The 20345-nt window shown below is 41.3% G+C and overlaps 2 protein-coding genes across 13 annotated transcripts in view; one reads left to right on the top strand and one right to left on the bottom strand.

Moving 5' to 3' along the window:
- The window catches only part of mms22l (MMS22-like, DNA repair protein), a 38488-nt gene extending 31338 nt beyond the window's left edge, over positions 1-7150 (top strand). For 3 of the 4 annotated variants that reach the window (XM_061821202.1, XM_061821203.1, XM_061821206.1), the window contains 8 exons: positions 1876-2015; positions 3633-3789; positions 3888-4033; positions 4602-4813; positions 4923-5089; positions 6074-6170; positions 6277-6444; positions 6519-7150. In XM_061821202.1, coding sequence (XP_061677186.1) covers positions 1876-2015; positions 3633-3789; positions 3888-4033; positions 4602-4813; positions 4923-5089; positions 6074-6170; positions 6277-6444; positions 6519-6594 — 1163 coding nt within the window. In that variant the 3' untranslated portion in view covers positions 6595-7150. Of the gene's footprint in view, positions 1-1875; positions 2016-3632; positions 3790-3887; positions 4034-4601; positions 4814-4922; positions 5090-6046; positions 6171-6276; positions 6445-6518 lie in introns of those variants that run through there. The other variant, XM_061821204.1, reaches the window with a different exon arrangement.
- Positions 7151-7633: 483 nt separating this feature from the next.
- The window catches only part of klhl32 (kelch-like family member 32), a 67730-nt gene continuing 55018 nt past the window's right edge, over positions 7634-20345 (bottom strand). For 7 of the 9 annotated variants that reach the window (XM_061821208.1, XM_061821210.1, XM_061821212.1 and 4 more), the window contains 5 exons: positions 19044-19770; positions 18540-18598; positions 13746-13938; positions 9884-9978; positions 7634-9317 (listed from right to left, as the gene is read on the bottom strand). In XM_061821208.1, the coding sequence (XP_061677192.1) occupies positions 9156-9317; positions 9884-9978; positions 13746-13938; positions 18540-18598; positions 19044-19770 (1236 nt within the window). In that variant the 3' untranslated portion in view covers positions 7634-9155. Of the gene's footprint in view, positions 9318-9883; positions 9979-13745; positions 13939-18539; positions 18599-19043; positions 19771-20345 lie in introns of those variants that run through there. The other 2 variants (XM_061821215.1, XR_009795180.1) reach the window with 2 other exon arrangements.

Raw genomic sequence — 20345 nt, 5'->3', positions numbered from 1 at the left:
GGGATTGAAGCCGAGACCTCAGAACTGTGAGGCCAAGGCTTCCCAACTGCTCCACCGCGCCACCCCACACTTTAAATCATGTATTGTAATTTCTCAGGTGTAATGCACATTCTTTTTCCTCCAAAATTGTCAAAACTCAATAGTGCGCTATAAGGGCAAATGGGGGAAAAAAAACTAACATTTTATAAATGCATGCCGCCATGCATTGATTATTAAAAAAAAAAAAGATGTACACTTTCATTCCAAAATGAAATCGCCAGTTCATGGTTAGAAAAAAAAGGTGAACCTACACTTTCCTTCCAATTTATCAGCGGTATGTATAACTCCATATATTTACAGTGGGGCTCATAAGTTTACATATTCAACCAGAACTTTTTTTTAATATGACTGATGACTCAACCACAACCATTGTTAATTTCTTAATGGTTATGTTTTGCTTTATGAAAATGCTTTTCTAAAAAGCTTGACTGTTTAATTTGAAGCTTATTAAAATGAAATTAAATGTTTCACCTAGTCCTTTTCTTGAAATAATTGTACCCATCTTACAAATTCTGACTGGGTAATCCAATATGTGAGCACAAAATTGATTTGTAATTTACTAAATAAAAGTAGGACTGTGAATTTCAAAAGAAGAGCCAGTAAATAAAGTGTTCAAATAAAGTAATTAACTTTAGAATAATTCTAAATAATTGTAGAAATACCGATCATAGTTCATGCTTTAATCATCTATGTAGAAGCAAAATCAGCAGTGTAAAAATGCATTATACATAGGTGGAAGGCTTTTCCAGACTTTTGAGGTCAGGTTTGGGTGTGCGTATTATATAAGGATGTTCATTATAGACAAAAAACTACATTAGGTGAAATGGTGTTCTATTCCATAAAATCAGAGTTTTATGGGCCCTCATGAAATGAAATTTGAGAGATGATTTAGCCTTGAATAAATCTTTTAAGTCAGCACACATCCAAGGTTTTTGGGACGAAAGCTACAGTATATGGCTGGAGAATATTCAAATACATATATGATTGTGTTTGAAGAAAAGCTATATGGTTGAATCAGAAATCTGGTGATGCAAGCATATCATTTTAGATTTTGTTGTGCCTCAATATTGAAGGTGCTGCAGAGAAAGGGGCAGGGGAGTGGACGACAGGTTAGAGCATCTGCCTCACACTTCTGAATACAGCAGTTCATGTTCTCCTCGTGTCCCCAGTTTCCTCCAACATCCCAAAAACGTGAATTAATCGGATGTTCTAAATTGTCCTTAGTTGTAATTGTGACTGTGGCTATTGTCTGTCTCCATGTGTCCTGCGATCTGCTGGCAACGAGTTCAGGGTGTACGCTGCCTCTTGCCCGAAGATAGCTGGGATAGGCTCCAGCACTCCCACGACCCTTGTGAGGAGATAAGTAACTGAAATAATGGATGCAGAGAAACAGGCAAACCATATTTTGTTCAGGTTGGAGGAGACGCGTATGAATTCAGGACTGACTAACCTTCTCATAACAAGTAAAAGAAAAATTAAAAACAAGACATTTTTTGCCATAAAATAATTGAAAAAGTCTGCCAATGCAACTAGTATGAATTGATTTAAGATTCTTAAGATCTCATATCTTAAAACAATGTATTTATTTTTCTAATTATTATTTTGCGGTGTGGGGGGGGTTAGTGTTAGTTAGCATGTCAACAAGTAGGTTGGGTTCACAGAGTCTGTTAGCATGGTGACTGATTTGCCATTCATCTTATTTTAGAGTTAGTGTACTCAATTACCACATAATCCGCTTCTGAAACCCCCGCCCCCAAATTCAAATATTTTGTTAGTTTTATATCATATTTGAAGTTCAGATCTTACTCTAGTGTTTTTGCTTGACTTTCTCTGCAGACCGAGATTTGGAGGAGCAACTCTGTGAACTTACTCGCCTGGTGCTGGTGCTTCCTGAGGTTGAGAGTCTTCTGCAGAGAGCAAACCTCTGCCCAAAAGGCATGACAAAGCCCATCCCAGCCCTGGAGATGTTTGTAAAGGTACATGCTCAACTTGAGCTAGAACAGCAAGCGTGTCTTTAGATTTTAAGAGCAGTTACTCTCAGATGAAACTCATACTGTTAATTCCAAGTCTCATTCAAATAAGGCATTCAGATTAAAAAAAAAAAAAAGACCAAAAACTTGTCTAGCAATTTGAAACACCACATTGAATGATTTTATGTTCCACACATTTGAATGATTGAAAAAAATGCCAATAATTGTAATTTTTCACTTTTACTTTAATACGCTCTTGAGTACAAAGGCCTTTTCACGCTAAACTTGGTCAATGTGAAAGGCCACCGACGCAACAACGATGGCAATGAGGTGCAGCCATCCTACGTCTGAAAGTTGTGGATTTGGAGCCCAGAAGGAAGTCAGGAGACTGGATCAGTGGACCAGCAACTCAGCAATATCTATTTGTCATTATAGCAAAGGAAAACCGAAGCTTGCATTTGCAACGTGGAGGAGGTGACGCACTAGCAAAAAAGGGAATGAGTCTATTCCAGGGGTGGGCCAACTATGGCACGCGGGCCACATTCGCAACAACCATCCATCCATCCGTCCATCCATTTTCCAAGCCGCTGGTCCTCACAAGGGTCGCAGCAGTGCTAGAGCCTATCCCAGCTAAATTTGGGCGAAAGGCTGACTACACCCCCGGCATATCCATCACTCCATCCATCCATTTTCTGAGTTGCTTATCCTCACGAGGGTTGTGGGAGTGCTGGAGCCTATCCCAGCTGTCATTGGGCAGGAGGCAAGATACAGCCTGAACGTGTTGCCAGCCAATTGCAGGGCACATAGAGACAACACTTGCACTCACAATCACACCTTGGGGCAATTTTAAGTCTACGTTTAATGCGTGTTTTTTGGGAAGTGGGAGGAAATCAACTTTTGACAGTCCTGCAGAAAAAAAATGATCATAACACACGAGAAATTACAGAATGTAAAATAAGTCAAAACAAAATATCGCTCACCCTTCTGCTGCAGGACTGTGTGGGTGTGTCTGGTTAATGCTCCCCTTCAGCTGTCAATCAAGTGTGTGTGTGTGTGTGTGTGTGTGTGTGTGTGTGTCACAAAGCCGCAAGATGGATGTCATTGTGTCTATTAAATAGTTGAGTTTACTTGATGTGACACTGTTACGTGGAGGTACACACAACACAGAGTAGGGTGTTACTTCTTAGACGAGCCAACTCTGTATTGTCGTGTTCGCTGCCTCGTTAGTATGCTAACCATTTAGCTTGTGCACAGCGCATAAAATAAACAGTCAACTTTCCCTGAAGCATCTCCATTGTGGGGTCCCATGCAGGGCACAGCTGTAGTGAGTTGGGCAGGCCCCAATCCGGTTGTGCTGGACCACGGGTAGCTGCTAACTACCCGCGGGCATTCTGGTGGTCAGCAACATGATTGCCGGGTTCACTGCGGTGTTGCCCTAAGTGATATGACAATGATATTACAGCTCAACACAACACAAAACATAACACTTCAAGGAAGATTCATTGTATGCATAGCTTAATGGCCAACTGCATGCCGTAGCGGTAGAAATGGACCAAGTTTTTATGAATGAGAAAAATGGTAATTTCCCAACTTTTCAGTCGGTCATCTGCTTTCTTGCGTCAGGCTGTAGGCATAGTGTACAGCAGATTGCAGGTTTTGTCTGAGCGTTCAGCCATGGTGACCAGAGCGTTGGACTACATGGGAGACATCCTTAAATATATAAAACCCTCTTTGGTCAGCAAGAATCAGAAAGGAATTCAGCTTGCATATTGGGTTGTTGGTAAGATTCACATGACACAATTCAGAAAGTATGGGTACCTGTGGACTCAAGAACCAATCAGTTATTTGTCTGTCTGTGTCTTGAACCTTGTGAACCAGGCTGCGTGGTGAAGCACTGGAGCCTCTTGCTGGTCACATCCAAAGCACAGCAGTTGCTGTTCCGCATTGTGGATCGACTGCTCCTCCCCCACAACGTCACTCAGCAAGACAAAGCTCTCCGGGACAGCCTGCCACTCTATCTACAGGTTTCCAATTCCAATTCCGACGAAGTTGGGATGGAGTGTTAAACTTAAATCAAATCAGAATGCAATGATTTGCAAATCGTGTTCAACCTATATTTAATTGAATAAATGACAAAGACAAGTTATTTAATGTTCAAACTTGATAAGCGTTGTTGTTTTTAGCAAATCATAATTAACTTGGAGTTTTATGGCCGCAACTTGTTCCCAAATATCTGAGACAGTGTCACTGTGTTACATCACCTTTTCTTGTAACACTCGAAAAATGTTTAATTGTTGAAGCTTTGAAGGTAAAATTCTTTCCTATCCTTGCTTAATGTAGAGCTTTAGCTTTTCAACTCAATTAGTCACATGCTAATCACACGGCACCTATAAATATTAACACAAAAGAAGAAATTTTAGTCAGTGGTTAGTGGTATTCAGATGGATTGTTGTGGATTTTCCTCAGGTAGCCTGATTTTTCCCCATACCTCAGGTCAGAAGAAATCTGAAACTCAGCCATCTTGTTTTCATCTTGAAGATATTTGTTTGTGCAGAGGCAGTGATCCATCCATTAACACACGTGTCCCTGCAGGGTCTGTCGGTGGCTAGCAGTGTGTCCCAGTCCCAAGGACTGTACCTGAAGCAGCAACTCCACGCTGTTATCCGAAGATATCTTGATCATTTCCTAACTTCCTCACCTTCATTGGGCACCATTGCTAATCATCCTGTGCTACTGGGTGCATGCGAGCCCACTCAAATCGGCCCCGGCTCCTCGCTGAGAAGGGCCATCTTGCAGGTGCTCTGGTAAGTCTCCACAATGTAATGTGCTTCAAAGTTCAATTTGTACCCCCTTTCATTTGAGATAGATTGCTGGAACCTGCTCAAACAATGTTGAAATTCTTTCTCCTATTAGCGAGAGCTTCCTGCAGTTCAAAGGTCATTATCCTAGATCTCGCCTTCTGCCAGTACTCTTATTCCTGTTTGAAGTTCTGAGACGCAACAATGACTCCGACGCTGCCCTCCTCACTCTGCCGCTTCCTTCTCTACTGCGCTGTTTGATGCTAGTCAATGACCCCCAGGGTGAGGTTCCCTTTTCTTCTTTTTTTTTTTTTTTTTTTTAAATGTCCATGTCCATCTCAATGAATGAGATTTTCAGCAGAACGGATTGTGGAGTTCGCATATTCTCCCTGCATGTGTGAGTGTTAGGAGCACTTGGGATTCTGACCACATTAAAAAGATGCCATGTTTGGTTAACTGAAGTCTAGCTCTTAGGACTCAAACTTAAGTGCCAGACCCAGCCTGGCATGTGGCCCATAAACCCAAATAAAGACTACTTCACCTTTCTCGCAAAATGGATTTATTTCATTTGGGCAGAAAATCAGTTTTTCACGACTGTGACTGTCTGCTGTCCAAATGTCCTTTACCAAAAAATGTGCTGTTCTGAGTTGCCTTTCCTAATTAAACTTAATTATGTAATAATAAAACATTTGTATGCTTATATAAATCTGCTTATACTTATATAAACAACTGCATTCATTTCTGTAATATGCTGTTCACAGTCATAACGACCCGCTGACGGAAACGATACCTTCCCTATGGCCTGTGACAAAAATGAGTTTGACACCCCTGCTCTAAATTGCCCTTGATTGTGTGTGTAATTGTGGGTGTGAATAGTTGTCTACTGTATGCGCCCTGTAGTGAGTGGGCCAGCAACCAGTCCAAGATTTACCCCACCTCTTGCACAAAGTCAACACCAAAAAAAAAATCAACTGGTGGGTGGAAAATTCAATGACAGTCGTTCAATTCAAAAAGTGGTATTATATAGCAGAGACTCACCACACAAAATGAACTATTTTGTGATTTGATTTTTCTTTAATTGAGGAGTATACTGTACTTTGTAGCTCATGAAAACCTCAGCTTTACCATCTCAATAAATTGCAATGTTCCACATGAAACAAATTAAGTAGCAATTGACTTTAAAAGAACGTCTAAAGCATGAAAAATCTACTTCTGTCAACTGGAATTTTTTTTTTTTAGATAAGTACAAATGATATTTTTGTGCAGTGAGGAAGACGTGCACAGATGCAGTGCAACTTGTGGTAGAGCGATGTGCTACAGCATCCACACAAGCACCATGCGAGCAGATGTTATCTGTCTTAAGGTAACTGTTATTAATGTGTTGCAGTAAGCAACAGGGCACCAGAGTGGCAGTAAGCACAGCCGTACGTTTGGATTGTACTTATTATTGTTTTCTTTTATGTTCCAAGGTCCTTTGTGGCAGAGAATGAGGGAGTCTACGACAGGCAGGTTTACACTGTTCTGGAGACTGTGGCTGTTTTAGATCCTCTTCTCGTTCAAGCCCTTATTCCCAGTCTGTCTCTCAAACTGAGAAACAATGAACACAAGAGAGGACTGGGCAAGAATGCCACCCTAAGGTGAGCAAGCAAATGAATCACACTCCATTGTTGTTGCTAAATATAATTTGACAACTTCATCTCTGTTTCATCAGATGTGCATACACAAAATTGCTTTGTCTTCTCGGAGACAGTGGGCAGGCAGAAATATCAAGTTTGGAAGCAGACTGAAGTTTCCAGACCCCAAATCTGCTCCAAGCCTCTTTTTTCTGTTAGAATTCTGTGTTGCCAATTTTATAGGACAAATTAAATAAAAAAAAATGTTCCACACAAATGCATTTTGTTGGTTAAACACTAAAATGGAGTTTGTGATGAACTAACATTTTGGATGGGAGTCACTTGGCAACATAATATTGTTCCATTTGAAATATTGACATTTTGGCCACAAAAGAAATGCAAAATCCAATACATTAGCTCTATCCCTCCCAAAAATCTATGTTTTGATTGCTAATATCAATGAAGTATATTAAAAGATATTGTGGATGTAATTTGCAATTGTGAGGAACTGCAGTGTTGAGATCAGTTTCTCAGATTTTGGCAGTCTCAGTCGCTGCATTACTAAAATCTCCGTGATCAATACTGGGTGTTAATCCCTGTTGGATCTACATGTAATCATGCCATGTAAAATCAATGAGGAGGTTGTATTATGTTGTATATATTGTTGAGAATTTGTTGACTTGAATTTGTACAAATATATCTATTGCAATTAAATTTGAAATTCATTTCAGATGAGTTCTTGTTTGATTTGTGTTGTGCGCGCAGACATGCTGGATCTCACATGTAAAGATGGTCGGAGGTAATGTTCCATTTGTTATTGGCATGAAAAATAAGTGTAAAGGAGAGAATATGTTGACCCAGTGCATGCTACAGCAATTTGTTGCAAAAAGACTCAAGGTTCCTCTTAATCACAGTCTCTCACTTCTGTCTGCCACAATAACCAAATCGCCTTTTTTTTCCCCCAGTCATTTTCCAGCTTCATTTCACCGCATCGCTTTTTTTCCCCACATCAGTGCGATTCTGCTTCACGCTTCACTCTGCGGTGGTTGAGGAATTCATGCATTCCTTCAATTTGCTTTTTACTTATCTATTGCTGCTCAATGATCAAGGAGACTAATCCCTCATTTTTTACGGACATTCCAGCTCTGACAATAAATCCTAGGCCACATTTACAAGTTATTTGTATTTATTTTTGAAAAGTCAATATACAGTATTTGTTCAAAGATCGACAAGTGAATTGCAGCATTTGCACATATTTTGGTTCCGACATACTGCCATGAAAATCAGCATGATATAGTTACTCGTGGACACAATTGTCGGCAACCCTATGTTAATGAACGAAAAACCCAGTTGTCACAGAATCTGGCAAAAGCAGTAATAACTTTAAAAAATAAGGGAAATTAGTAGCTAACTTCCCTGGATGTGAAGATGAAAATTGACAAAATGAAGTGATCAATAATATGAACAGTAAAAAAAAAAAGAAAAAAATCCCAAATAATATAAAGGTCAATTCCAAGGTCCAGTACATCAGTCACAGATTGCTCCATTTGTCCTTGTTTGAGCTGAAGTGAACTTCATAGGAGACAGCCAAGGAGGACACCACTGTTAAATACTCCATGAAAAAAAGACAGACTGGGAATTTGGCACACTACAAAATTGAAGCATACCAAGAAAAGAACACTGTCCCTCCTGTGAAACATGGAGATGGCCCTGTTATGGTCTTGTGGTGTGCATTGCTACATCTAGCGCAGGGTGTCTTGAATATCTGCAGAGTACAATGAACTGAAAAGTATCAAGGCATTCTAGAGATGAATGTGGTTCCTGGTAGAAATCTTGGCCTCAGTCACAGGTCAGGATAATGACCCAAAACCTATAAGATGCTCCAATAAGAGCAAAACATTGGACTATTCTGACACGGCCTTCTACATATGAGCCCTACTTAACATCTGTGGAAGGAGATGAGAGAGGCCATCTGGAGAATGCACCCTTCAAACCTGAGACAACTGGAGCAACTTGCTCCAGAGGGGGGAAAATACTTGGAGTGCTGCAGAAGTCTCTATGAAAGTTATTTAAAAAAAATTATTAACTTTCAGTGATTGCCTCAAAAGGTTGTGCAACAAAATATTCAGGGCACCATCAGTTTTTTTTTTTTTTTTTATATTTCTGTTGAACCACAATTCAAAACCATTGTCTGATTTTCATTGTTTGAGTTTGATGATTTTTTTTTAATTACTTTTTGTCACATTTAAATATTTTCTGCGACCAGTGTGGGGTTTTCCTCCATAAACAGAGTGGGGTACCAACACTTGTTCACTTGTATCTATGCATTTACATACTGAGAATACTGAGCATATAGTTTAACAATATTGTTAAAGTATTGGGTCTTGAACTTGATAACGTACATTGTCTCTGTTTTCTATTCAAGTTTTGGAAAAACCGCTTGCTGCTCAGGTTTAATCAACATTACATAATGAATAATTATTCTCCAGGGTTTGCATTTAGTGCCTGCGTAGTGTCTGTTTTTTGTCTTTTTGTGTGTAATTACTAGACACCAAGATGGCTGGTTTGCATTTTAGGGAAACAATCGGTTTCAGAGAGGGAGAGCAGCACATCAGGAGAGTTGGTCTTTGTAACAGAAATACTGTCACTATCTTTATTTCCAAATCACATTTGCAAATATTGACTGTCCAAGGAAAAGCTGTACCTCAATCCTATTTGGATCCTTGACCAGTGGTTTAAACGGCACCAATCCTGTGATGGGGCACTTGGAGTGTCTGAAGGTTGGGGGATGTGAAATATGGAGCTGGGAGGAAACAAGTTGCAATCCCATTTGAGGCAAATGGTAATGTTGGTCCATAGAAAACTTCCTCTTTTCCCTCTCGACTCAAATCCAGCACCTGAAACAGAACATGCAAACATTGGCACACGGTTTTATAACCAAAGTCTTTGAAATTTAATTGAATTGAACATATATACAATACAATATATAATCATCAATGTTAATGTTTTATTACAAAAGTTTTTGTTTCCTTTTTTAAATTTAGATAAACTCCTAGGTACTGGATTTCTACCCAAGCCTGTATTGTGCTGATAAGGAAAACCTGACAACGACAAATGGTTCACAAAAAATTCTTTTGTTCAGCTGAAATACCAATGGAATAAAAAAAAAAAAGCAACACATTTTCACGTTTGTTAATATAGCCGTGGCCTAAGGTTTTGTCAGTACAGTACATCAAATTTACTGCTTCACTAATATGGTAGCTTCAGTTTTTCTGTCTGCAATTAAAATTTTCAATTAATTATTATACGTTAAATAAAAGTTCTTTTAAAAAAAAAAAAAGATAGTTTGAGTAGGGATGTGAACGGTCAAATTGCTTTTGGATTCTATTGACCAATACAAAATATTACAGCCTTCGAATTTTGTAAAACGTTTTTCAAAAGGACGCTTGAAGTTCTAACTCACCTGAATGCATGCCAGAGGCTCATTGGTCCAAATAGAGTACCCTCCAACCACATAGATCCTGTCATCATGGACTGCCACTCCAGACTCATTTTGACCTGCAGAGAGAAGAGCTTCGAGGAGCCAAGCTGAGGACACCCTGGCAGTCTTAAACTCCCACACGAGGACTCAGGGAGAGATAAACATGCAGAAGGGGCCACAGGTAGGCGGAGATGTTTCGAGAGCCCAATCTTGAACTTTTGCAGATACAATACAGACAACGCGTCGTGTACAGTACTGCAAATAAGAAATAAGGTGCAGAGGAAAGTAGTGAATTCATCGTTTTTCTTGGCTGCTTATCCTCACAAGGATGGTAGCAGTGCTGGAGTCTATCAGCAGTCAAAGGGCAGGAGGTGGGGTACAGTTTGAACTGGTTGCCAGTTGCCAATTGACCCCTCCGTAGAAATTGTGTCATCCGATGTGCTGACCAATCAGAGGCCAGAGATCTGCATAATCCACGCCCCTTTTTGGACCCGCAGTTCCCTCAGACAAAGTTGTATGGTCCAGTATAGCTTTTGTTAGCGTTTTATCGCGTATTTGGGTTCTTTAACAATAGATATGGTTAAGAGGTGTAGTCACGGACTTTGTAATAGTGACGACAGGTATCCTGAAAGGCTAGTTGGTGGAGTTCAATTCGTACCCTTTCCAAAACCGAAGACCCAGTACGAAAAATGTCTTTGATGGATCAAACTTTGTGGAAGACCGCATCATCAACTGAATCCATCTAAAATCAACCGGAACAGAAGACAGAGTACGAAAAATGTCTTTGATGGATAAAACTTTGTGGAAGACCGCATGATCAACTGAATCCATCAACCGGAACAGATATGTTTGCACGAAGGTAAGCCCTATATTTGATTTTCAATACATGTCTCATATAAATGAATTAGCAGTTCTTCGCTTGCATAACATAGCTAAGTGTGAATGATTGACACACTTGATCTGTGTTGAGCGATATTTTGCGATGATCTGACTGCACAAACGTGTCCCTTTGTTCGCGGCTAATGAGCTAAGCTAAACCGGACTTTGTTTGTTTGCACGAAGGTATGCCCTATATTTGATTTTCAATACATGTCTCATATAAATGAATTAGCAGTTCTTCGCTTGCATAACATAGCTACGTGTGAATGATTGACACACTTGATCTGTGTTGAGCGATATTTTGCGATGATCTGACTGCACAAACGTGTCCCTTTGTTCGCGGCTAATGAGCTAAGCTAAACCGGACTAGCAGTTCTAAAAGCCTTCGACGTGCACCGAGACACCAAGACTGAAGGAAGGATGTTTGAGGACACTAAAGTAGTGATTGTCGTACTCGGTCGGGACTTGCGTAGGTTCGGCACTCATTCAACAATAATTGTTGAGGGGAGCGCGCGACCTTACACAAAGAAAACCAGAGAAACAACTCGTAAATCAAGCGTCGGCTTCTTCTTTTCCTTCACACGGCGGTTCACAAATGGCTATACAGATACATATACAGATTCTGCACACAAGTGTGATATGTAACACGAAAAAAGGAAACTGTCAATGACGAATTTGTCTTTGGGTTATAATATATTATGTGGCTTCTCGGTCTTCCGCTGACTCTGGAAAGATCTCGCGCTAACATCAATCAATCAATGGTTTCTCTGTCGATATGCATGTAAATACCATTGAACTACCCCTCGCTGAAATAGTTGAAGCCCTGCTGTCTGCTTTTCAACGATATTTCACTGTTAGCTAAGAATGCGAGTGAGAAATCAGCCGGTAAATCGGACAGTTTCGCTCTAGTCTTTTCTTGCTGCGCCGCCCTTTTTGCTAATTGTTTGTCTGACGTAGGCGCACGTGGCGTGACATCACTTCAGGAGGCGTGGTTAAGTGCCCTGTACGGAGGGGTCAATTGCAGGGCACATGGAGATAGACAACAGTCGCACTGTCAAATTAATGCTGCATGTTTTTGGGATGTGGGAGGAAACCCACGCAGGCACAGGGAGAACATGCAAACTCCACACAGGGAAGGCAAGGATTGAACCCGGATCCTCAGAAGTGTGAGGTCAATGCTTTACAGCTGCACAACCGTGCCACCAAAGGACTGAATTCACGTGATCTAAATTTTCAAGTGTATGAGCTTTTGTAAAAGGTATAATGAAATAAGATAGGATGACATAGAACGCTTTTTACAGTACAGGTATGCACTGATACTGAAGCTGTCATTGGATCAAGTCCTCCTAATGATTAGCAATTTATAATGGAAGCATTACTGAAGTGTACTGTGTTTCAATTTCAGTGGGCCACGGTACATAGTAACACAAGTCGTTGAGGTCCGCTGTCGGAGAGATGTCATTGATATGTCACATTACACAGAAGTTTTCTAAATAAAAAAATCAAACATGGTGGATTTTTTATTTTGGCGTCGTGGACCTACGATGAAAACTTCAGACCCCCCATGATTTCTAAGTGGGAGAACTTGCAATATAGCAGGGTGTTCAAATACTTATTTTTTTCACTGTATTGTAATGAAAACTCCAATGTAGTTATAAGTTGGGACGTCTGTTCAGGTTGTATGAGGATCTAAATGTCACTTTTTGACCTAATAAGTTGTCAATAAGTCAGTAATTGTTTTTATGATATGGACGTTTTCTACTGTTTAAGACAATTTTGTTTCAGTTAGCTTTACAGGGACTCTAAATGGGTCTATTTTCCTGAGTTAAGCAAGTTCTTGTCAGATATTAATACATTTTGAAATTTGGGGGTATGGTGGAGCATTTGTTGGTTACTGGGTCAGGCCTTCCTGCGTGGAGTTAATGATTGACTGGCGACCTGTCAAGTGTGTATTGTTCTTTAACAGGACGATTTGCAGTTTAAAAAAACAACAACACTTTTTGTCATACTGCTTATGGGCTAAGTGCCAGCATGCCCGCGACCCTAGTGAGGAAAATCTGTACAGAAAATGGATGGATGTTTAAAATGTCTGAATTATCTGACAGTAGAATATTATTAAAATGATCATTTGTCTGACACCATATAAATGCCTCTAATTTAATTCTCTTATTATTGTTTTATAACTCGGGATATTTGGACAAGAATAGCTAATCAGAGAGTGTTTTGACAGGAGGTATGATGGAATAATCAATCTTTTGGGGGGGACACAGCATCATCATGTAAAAGAAGAAAACTGTAGTTTCTTTGCCAGATTATTTAATGCTTAACAATATAAGTGAAAAAGATTTTACAGCTCTCTTCTTTAAATCAAAGGTAAACATATAGAACAACGTAGTGGGTTGTAAATGTAAACGGTTGCTTGGAAATCCACTGTATACGTCACGTTGGGGTTCTCACAGAATCATCAGGAGAGTTGATCACTTCTCTTATACTTTTGAGTATGCATTCCCCAAAAAATACAACATCAAACAGGTAACATTTCAAGTCACGTTGTGGATTTACCTTTAAATGGGAGTACGTTGATATATATTCAATATTGGGAAATGGTGCATGTTTACCTGGCTTGCATTTTAAGATGTCGGGTATACAGTACACTCATTGGCTACAATAAGAGGTAATATATAAACATCCCCTGAGAACATATGATTATGCTTGCTCAATAAGTGTATGATGGACGTATCTAAAATGTCTTTATTATTGTGGTTTGAGGTATTGTAAAACTGCACAAATACTATATCTGCTATTCTCTTTGATGGACCTTTTCATAGAGCCATTGTGTTGGATGTTTACGTGAGGGTTCCTGTTAATTTGAGTAAAGAGTAATGCTCGCCTTGTTGAAAATCAGCAGTCAATGCTCTGTGCATTCTTTGCTCTGTGTGTTGTGAGCATTCTCCACTTTCCCCACCTGTGAGTAGGCTGAAGGAGCAACGTGTCCACTGGTCCACATCCAGGTTGTAAGAGTCGATGTGGCGCACCAGAATGCGGTCGTTATTGTAGTCCAGGTCGTTCCCCCCAAGCACGTAAAGCTTCCTTCTCACCGCTGCCATGACGTGGTACACCCGCCTCTGCAACATGGGATTGCGCGCTAACCACTGGTCCTGGAGAGGAGTGTGAATGAGAGAGAGGTTCAAAGGAAGATTGGAGAAAGGTGTGAAGGCGATGAATGAGATTAATATTTGAGCATATATGCTTCTTGGCTATTGATGATGTATGCTCAGTATAGCAGATAAATAAAGGAGTTCCGCTTTGTACTAATGACTTTCCTCCCTTTTCTAATCATATGTTTTAGCCATTCCATTTTAGCCAGTGCTTGCTCATTTCACTAAGTGTACTGAAGCTGATTTCGTTAGAGAAAGAGTGTGTGTGTGTGTTTGTGTGCGTGTGAGTGAGGGCTTGATTGAGGGACATAAAGTGTGTGAGTGTGTGTGTGTGTGTGTGTGTGTGTGTGTGTTGTGTGTGTGTGTGTGGTGTGTGTGTGTGTGTGTGTTGTGTGTGTGTGTGTTGACGACTGGCCATCTGTTGAGGGTATAGTGGGTGGGTGAGTGGGGTTTGCTGTTGCTCTGGCAGGTGAATGTAGATTTGTGGTGAATACAAATGAGACTCTCTCACATGCCTCCCTCCCTCACTTCAAGGCACAACATGAACAAACAGAGACCCATATGGATGTGTGGCCTCATGTAAACATGCCGCATACCTCCACATTGTATGCAGCCTGAGAAAGACGACAGCTGGCTCATATGCATACACAAACACACCGCAGCTCACTATGTTTCACTGTAATTGGCTGTATGTGAACATTGTATTTAAAATCATATTTGACGGTACGGTGTTAGATTTCATACTGCAGTGAAGATTTATGAATTTTGAGAAATAAGCATGTTGGTAAAGAAATGTTCCTTGTTAACTTTATTTTAACTCGTTTGTTTCCATTAGTTTTACCTCCACGAAGGTAGCTCGTTGTTCCTTCACGTTAGCCAAAATGCCGCCTCATTGCATTGCTGGACATTGCTTGAACACTCGGGAGAATGGAATTACCCTTCATAAGTTTGAAAGAGACCCTGTTCGTTAAGAAAAATGGATTGCACAGGTGGAGAGGACGAGAGCTTCGTGGGTTCCAAATAACAGGTAGGTGTGTATACAGCTACTTAAAAAAATTATAGTTTGTGGCGGACCACGTAATCTGTCTTTCTCATAACGTGACAAAAGATCCGTGTATGAAATGTCGATGTGCGCGTCGCCTAGCCAACAATGTCTCACTCAGCCTCGTCTGGATAGTGTTCATCGTGTACTGAGGTGGCTGTGAACAACCCTCTAAAAGCAGCACGCCTCGATTCCATTATATGCCACCACGGCGGCCAAAAATCAGCCAGACCAGCTGAGGCGCCGCGTTCGGCGGTCACAGCTTCTACGAAGGCTGCGCGTCGGGCTTTGCGACGGGGGTGGCTCTGAAGAACCCAGCTGAGAATGCGTTACTCAGTCGCGTGAGCGCATATAGCGCACCGGCTCGACTGTGTTGCTCAGTACTGCGGTATCTGTGAACACCCCCCTAAAGCAGCTCTGTCATAAGCCACACCGGCCGGCTGCGATGAGCCGCGATGGCTCATCTCCGCCGCGGAAGTGGATTGGACGGGGATGCGGTTTGACCGTGATCGCATATCATCTGAATATGGCTCGAAACAATAGTGTAATACTGCCCTGAGGACTCGAAACAATAGTGTAATATTGCCCCGGTAACTTCACTCAGTTGTGTGGTGTCCTTTTCGAAAAGAGCTTCGGTGTCAGAAGGGGCGTCGGAAAAATCCGAATATCTCTGTTGTTCAGCTTCCATAGTAGCAAGCACTGCGCGTTTTCAACGGCGGAAGTGATGATGACGTCATGACAGAGGACACAACTAATATGGCGACCACTTGGATGTCGAGGGACATTCAATTGCGCAACTTTGCACATGGACAGGGTTCACACGCGACCCTAAAAGTCCCTAAAAACCCCTAAATTTTCGAAGGTGCATTTAGGGGCTCCTAAAAGTCCTTAAAATCTGCAAAAACCGGTCAAGCCCCTTAAAAGGCCTTAAATTAAAAAAATATTAAAGGGAGGACCTCTACTGCCAAAATTCTCCCTAAAAAATAAATTAATCTTTTATGTTTAAAAAAAAAAAAATAGCGATCCGTCTGGCGTCCAAATCAGCCGGAAATTATCAACGGAAGTCACCGTGTTGACAACTAGTCACCATCTTGTCGATATTCCATTGTTTGGTTCCATGAGTAGCCATTTCACTTCGTCTTAGTTACGACGTAGAGTAGTTCATTCATCGATCCAACTTGTATCACGGGGAAGTGCATTTTTCAAGAAGCTTGGGAGCTGAGTTCGTCGAGATCCAAAAGATCGGCACATGTTTTACTGCCATCTGTGCAAGCAGAGTTACCAGCTTGAAAAGATGGGCGTCAAAGCGCTGGAGTCGCATTGGAAAAACAGGAGACACGCTGATTTGGTGAAGACTCTCTCATCTTCCATTGGTATGAATCTGTTTCTAAAATATCAAGATAGTGAAGCATCAACTTCAGGCAGCGGTACTACCAGTGCATGCGCACTAGGGATCGCAAAAAAACGCTTACTTTCGTAACCGGTTTTAACCGAACATTTGCAGCAAAAAAACGATTAACCGGTTTTAAAACCGGTACCATAGTGGTGTTTACATAATTCACCCGCGGGACCTTGAGTTGGCGTGCGGGGTTCCGCACGGACTGTTTTTGTTGTTGCTCTTCCGGAGTGACGAGTTCACAGAGTTCCCCCCCGTTATGCGAGTTGTGTTTTGATGTCTGCCAATAAAACAAGTTTTGTTCCTGTGTCCGACACTCCGCCTCCGACTCCTTTTCTCCGGCGCTACACCATCGATCGTTAATTTACTCCGCGGTAATGGGGTAGTTTGTATACAATATTGACAAACAAGCTTGTTGAATGTGGCTTTCAACAACGCACTCGTGTAAGTTACTTTTTTTTTTTTTTTTTTTGGAAAAATGTTTTAATGTTAACATTCTTCTTTTGGACTTTCAGAAAGAGCATGAAAGTATACTGAGCGTTTCCTCGATGCCATGTTTGATGTTTCTTTGATTTAACTGAATGTTCTTTTGAGTCCAACTTTACTCTAACAGTGAAACTTGAAAAAAGTGGAAATGATGTTGAAAAAATATCGCAATGTGGAATACCGGAACCGGAAGAAATGATTGGGAATTTTAACCGATTTCGAAAGTCCCATTACGGTTTCAGTTTAAAAAAAAAAAAAAAAAAACCCGAAAACCGGCTATAACCGGTTATTTATACCCGGTTGCGATCCCTAATGTGCACCTACAATTGTCCAGCCAGAAGTCAGGCTTTATGAACGTAGTTCAATACACGAAGACGGACTCGTTAAAGGCAGAGATCGTGTGGACTTTAAAAGTGACCTGCAGCCATTACAGTTATAAATTTGTGAAAATAATTCGAAAGTGTTTGCAGTCATGTTCCCAGACAGTGACATTGCTAAAAACTACCACTGTAGGGAAAGGAAGACTTCGTACCTGGCTACATTTGGCATCGCTGCCCACTTTTCATCTCTACTGCCTCAAAGCCAAAAAAGCCAGAATAGAGACTGACATATCAACGCTTATTGAGAAGGCTGACAGGCTGTGTGAGGAGGCAGAAGAAAAGAGGAATCTGAGGTTATCACCGAGGCCAATGTACTCAGAGGCAGAGCAAAGGACAAGAGAGCCACTTTGGCACCTCTGCAGCAACAAATAGAGGAGGCACTGGGTATGCTCAAGGAGCTAGAGTAGGGGTGCTGAGACAGACATCAGTACAAGACATTTGTGTATATAGTTGCAATTGTAGTTAGAATCAGTTTTTCTGTATACTGTTATGTGAAGACGTTGACAATGGTCATATCAATGAGAACTACCACAAGGGGCGACAGGTGATCACTGTCACAGGTACTGAGGTACTGGAATATTTGATGTACCAAGAACGGTTGATGGCACCATTGGGTGAGTCTTTTTTCCTTACTCTTGATTTCCCACGATGGCCCTAAATTTTCCATGTCAGCCCTAAATTTTTCGTGTCAGCCCTAAATTTTTCATGTCAGCCCCTAAGAATGCCCCTAAAAAGACCTTAAATTTTTTTAGTCAGACTGAGTATGAACCCTGATGGATGACGCACGATCCGCTCACATTTATTTTTTCATATAGACATTGAAGTGAATACTGTTATATGTATTTTTCATTACAATAGCTATTTTAGAATGATTATAAGGATGACAGTCCCACTTTAAGCATGTGTTCGTTGAACCGGGCCTCTGTGCCAGGCTGGCTGTGCATGGTTGGTTCTTCCATGTTACAGAAACTTCAGATTGTTAACTGAATAAATTGTTAAATTGCAATAATGTCATGTTTCTTTAAAGTTCAATCATCCAATATACCAAAAGAGAATCAATGGCAATAGCAAAGTAAATGTTTGACAGAAGATTTTTTTCCTGGTTGCAACCCACATCCTCACCTTTACAAAATAAGATTCATTCCCATTTAAAGAGTAATTTCATTGAGATACATTATATTGGGGTTATGTCTAGCACACTATTTGTCCAACTGTTTGAAGTGAAATGATCAGGGGAAAAAAATGTATTACATAACTACTTTGGCCACGACTGTGACAGTGCAAAGAGTTACCTTACCTGTTCTGGCTCGTATACCATAAGGCGATTCTGGTACTGAGCTGTGTTTGTCACCCCACCTGTGACAGAAAAATAAAATGCTTTTTGCAAACAGTAAGGTATTTAAAGGTAAAGGCAGAACTGTGTTTTTGTTTGCACTGGACATAATCTGTACTTAATGGCGGACATGAACGTGAAACTTTAAATTCCCAAGAGAACAAGGAAGAAACCAGTTTTGATCTCTCTTTGCTGCTCTAATAACGTCCACTGAAGGCAAAATTGGAGTACGTCTTTGGGATTTTTTTCGTCTTTTTATCTAGGGGAGCCTGGAAAACCTCATCCAAGGTCTCTCAAACTGACCCAACTTTGTACTGAGTCACTTTGCTCATTTTTCTCATCTCAAATGTGTTGTTATTCTAGGAATTTGGGATTTATCATTCGGCTGGTAGGTGTGCCAACTGAAAAGTATACGTGTAGCATGAAGGCACAACAGTACATCAATGTACAATCCATATTGGTGTTTACCTGAGACCCAGAGGAGGTTTTCAGCAACACAGCCTGCGTGGCATGAAAGCGAGCGGTCGAAGGGTTGCATATACATCCACTTATTCTTCTTAGGACAGTAGCGCTCTACTGAGGGCAGGACCTGCCTCAGTTCATTCCTGCCGCCTACAGCATACAAGTACTGACCCAAAGCGCCGAGTACAAAGTGTTCTCTGCAGGCCTTCATGGAGGCTATCTCAGTCCAGCGGTTTGCCCTTGGGTCATATCGACAACCAGTCCGAACTGCACATGTCCTCCCACTGCTGTGTTCCATCTCCCCACCTACAACAAAGAGGAAGTTCCCCATTACAGCCACACAATGGTGGCTGCGCCCAGTGGGCATGGGTGCCAACTCGCTCCAGTTCGATGCTCCCGCCACACGTATGTGCTCCTGTGCAGTTGGATTGAAGTAACGCAGCTCCCGGACTCTGCACACCTCCCGCTTTCTTCCGCCAGCAATGTAGAGGGTGAGGGACTGGAAGCGAGGCCTGGTACGGGCTGACTGGTTAAGAGGCTGTGCAAATTTGGCGTGGTGATAATCCAGGGCTTCATCGACTAGAGCGGCAACAGTGGAGCTGGACTGCACCAGAGGGTGGCTACAGGCTAGGTGATGCAGGGTTGAGACGTCCATCAGGCCGTAGCGGACATGTGGCAGAAGATCTTCAGTGTGCTGGTAGCGGCAGTCATGTTCCAACCACATGACAACAAACTAAAAAACATAACACAAAAGGGTGACAAAAAAAGGTATGTACTGTAGTAACCAAGAGACAATTATCAAGAAGAGGCAAAACAAAAATTTCATTCATCCATTTTTATTAGAATCAAGATCAGTTCTATTCCCAAGTTTGTTCTACTCACAAGGTACAGTATGCGTTGCTGTCTTTCTTTTTTTTGTGTGTGTCACTGAAGCACTAAACACTAGAGTGGGTAGTGTGTAAGATTACAAAGCATGTTAGTGGGCAGAAGCTCCTCAAGGACCATCACGCTAAGCAAAGGAGCCCCACAAGGGTGTGTCCTCAGCTTCCTAAATTTGCAGACAGCACAACAGCCGTGGGCCTCATTACCAATCAAGATGAGGACATCAACACGAAGGAGGTGAGAGAACTGGTACAGTGGTGCAAAAACAGCTTTTTCAATGTGGGGAAAACAAAAGATATCCGTGTTGACTTCAAGAACAGCAACCGTCAACAGTGCCGTTGTGGAGACACTGAGCAGAACTAGGTTTCTGGATGTGCTCATCTCAGAGGACCTTTCCAGGAATAAGAACACCAAATCACTCTCCAG

Source organism: Syngnathoides biaculeatus, chromosome 5, assembly GCF_019802595.1.
Source record: "Syngnathoides biaculeatus isolate LvHL_M chromosome 5, ASM1980259v1, whole genome shotgun sequence".
In the NCBI taxonomy this organism is placed as follows: domain Eukaryota; kingdom Metazoa; phylum Chordata; class Actinopteri; order Syngnathiformes; family Syngnathidae; genus Syngnathoides; species Syngnathoides biaculeatus.
This window is presented reverse-complemented; position numbering and strand designations above follow the sequence as displayed.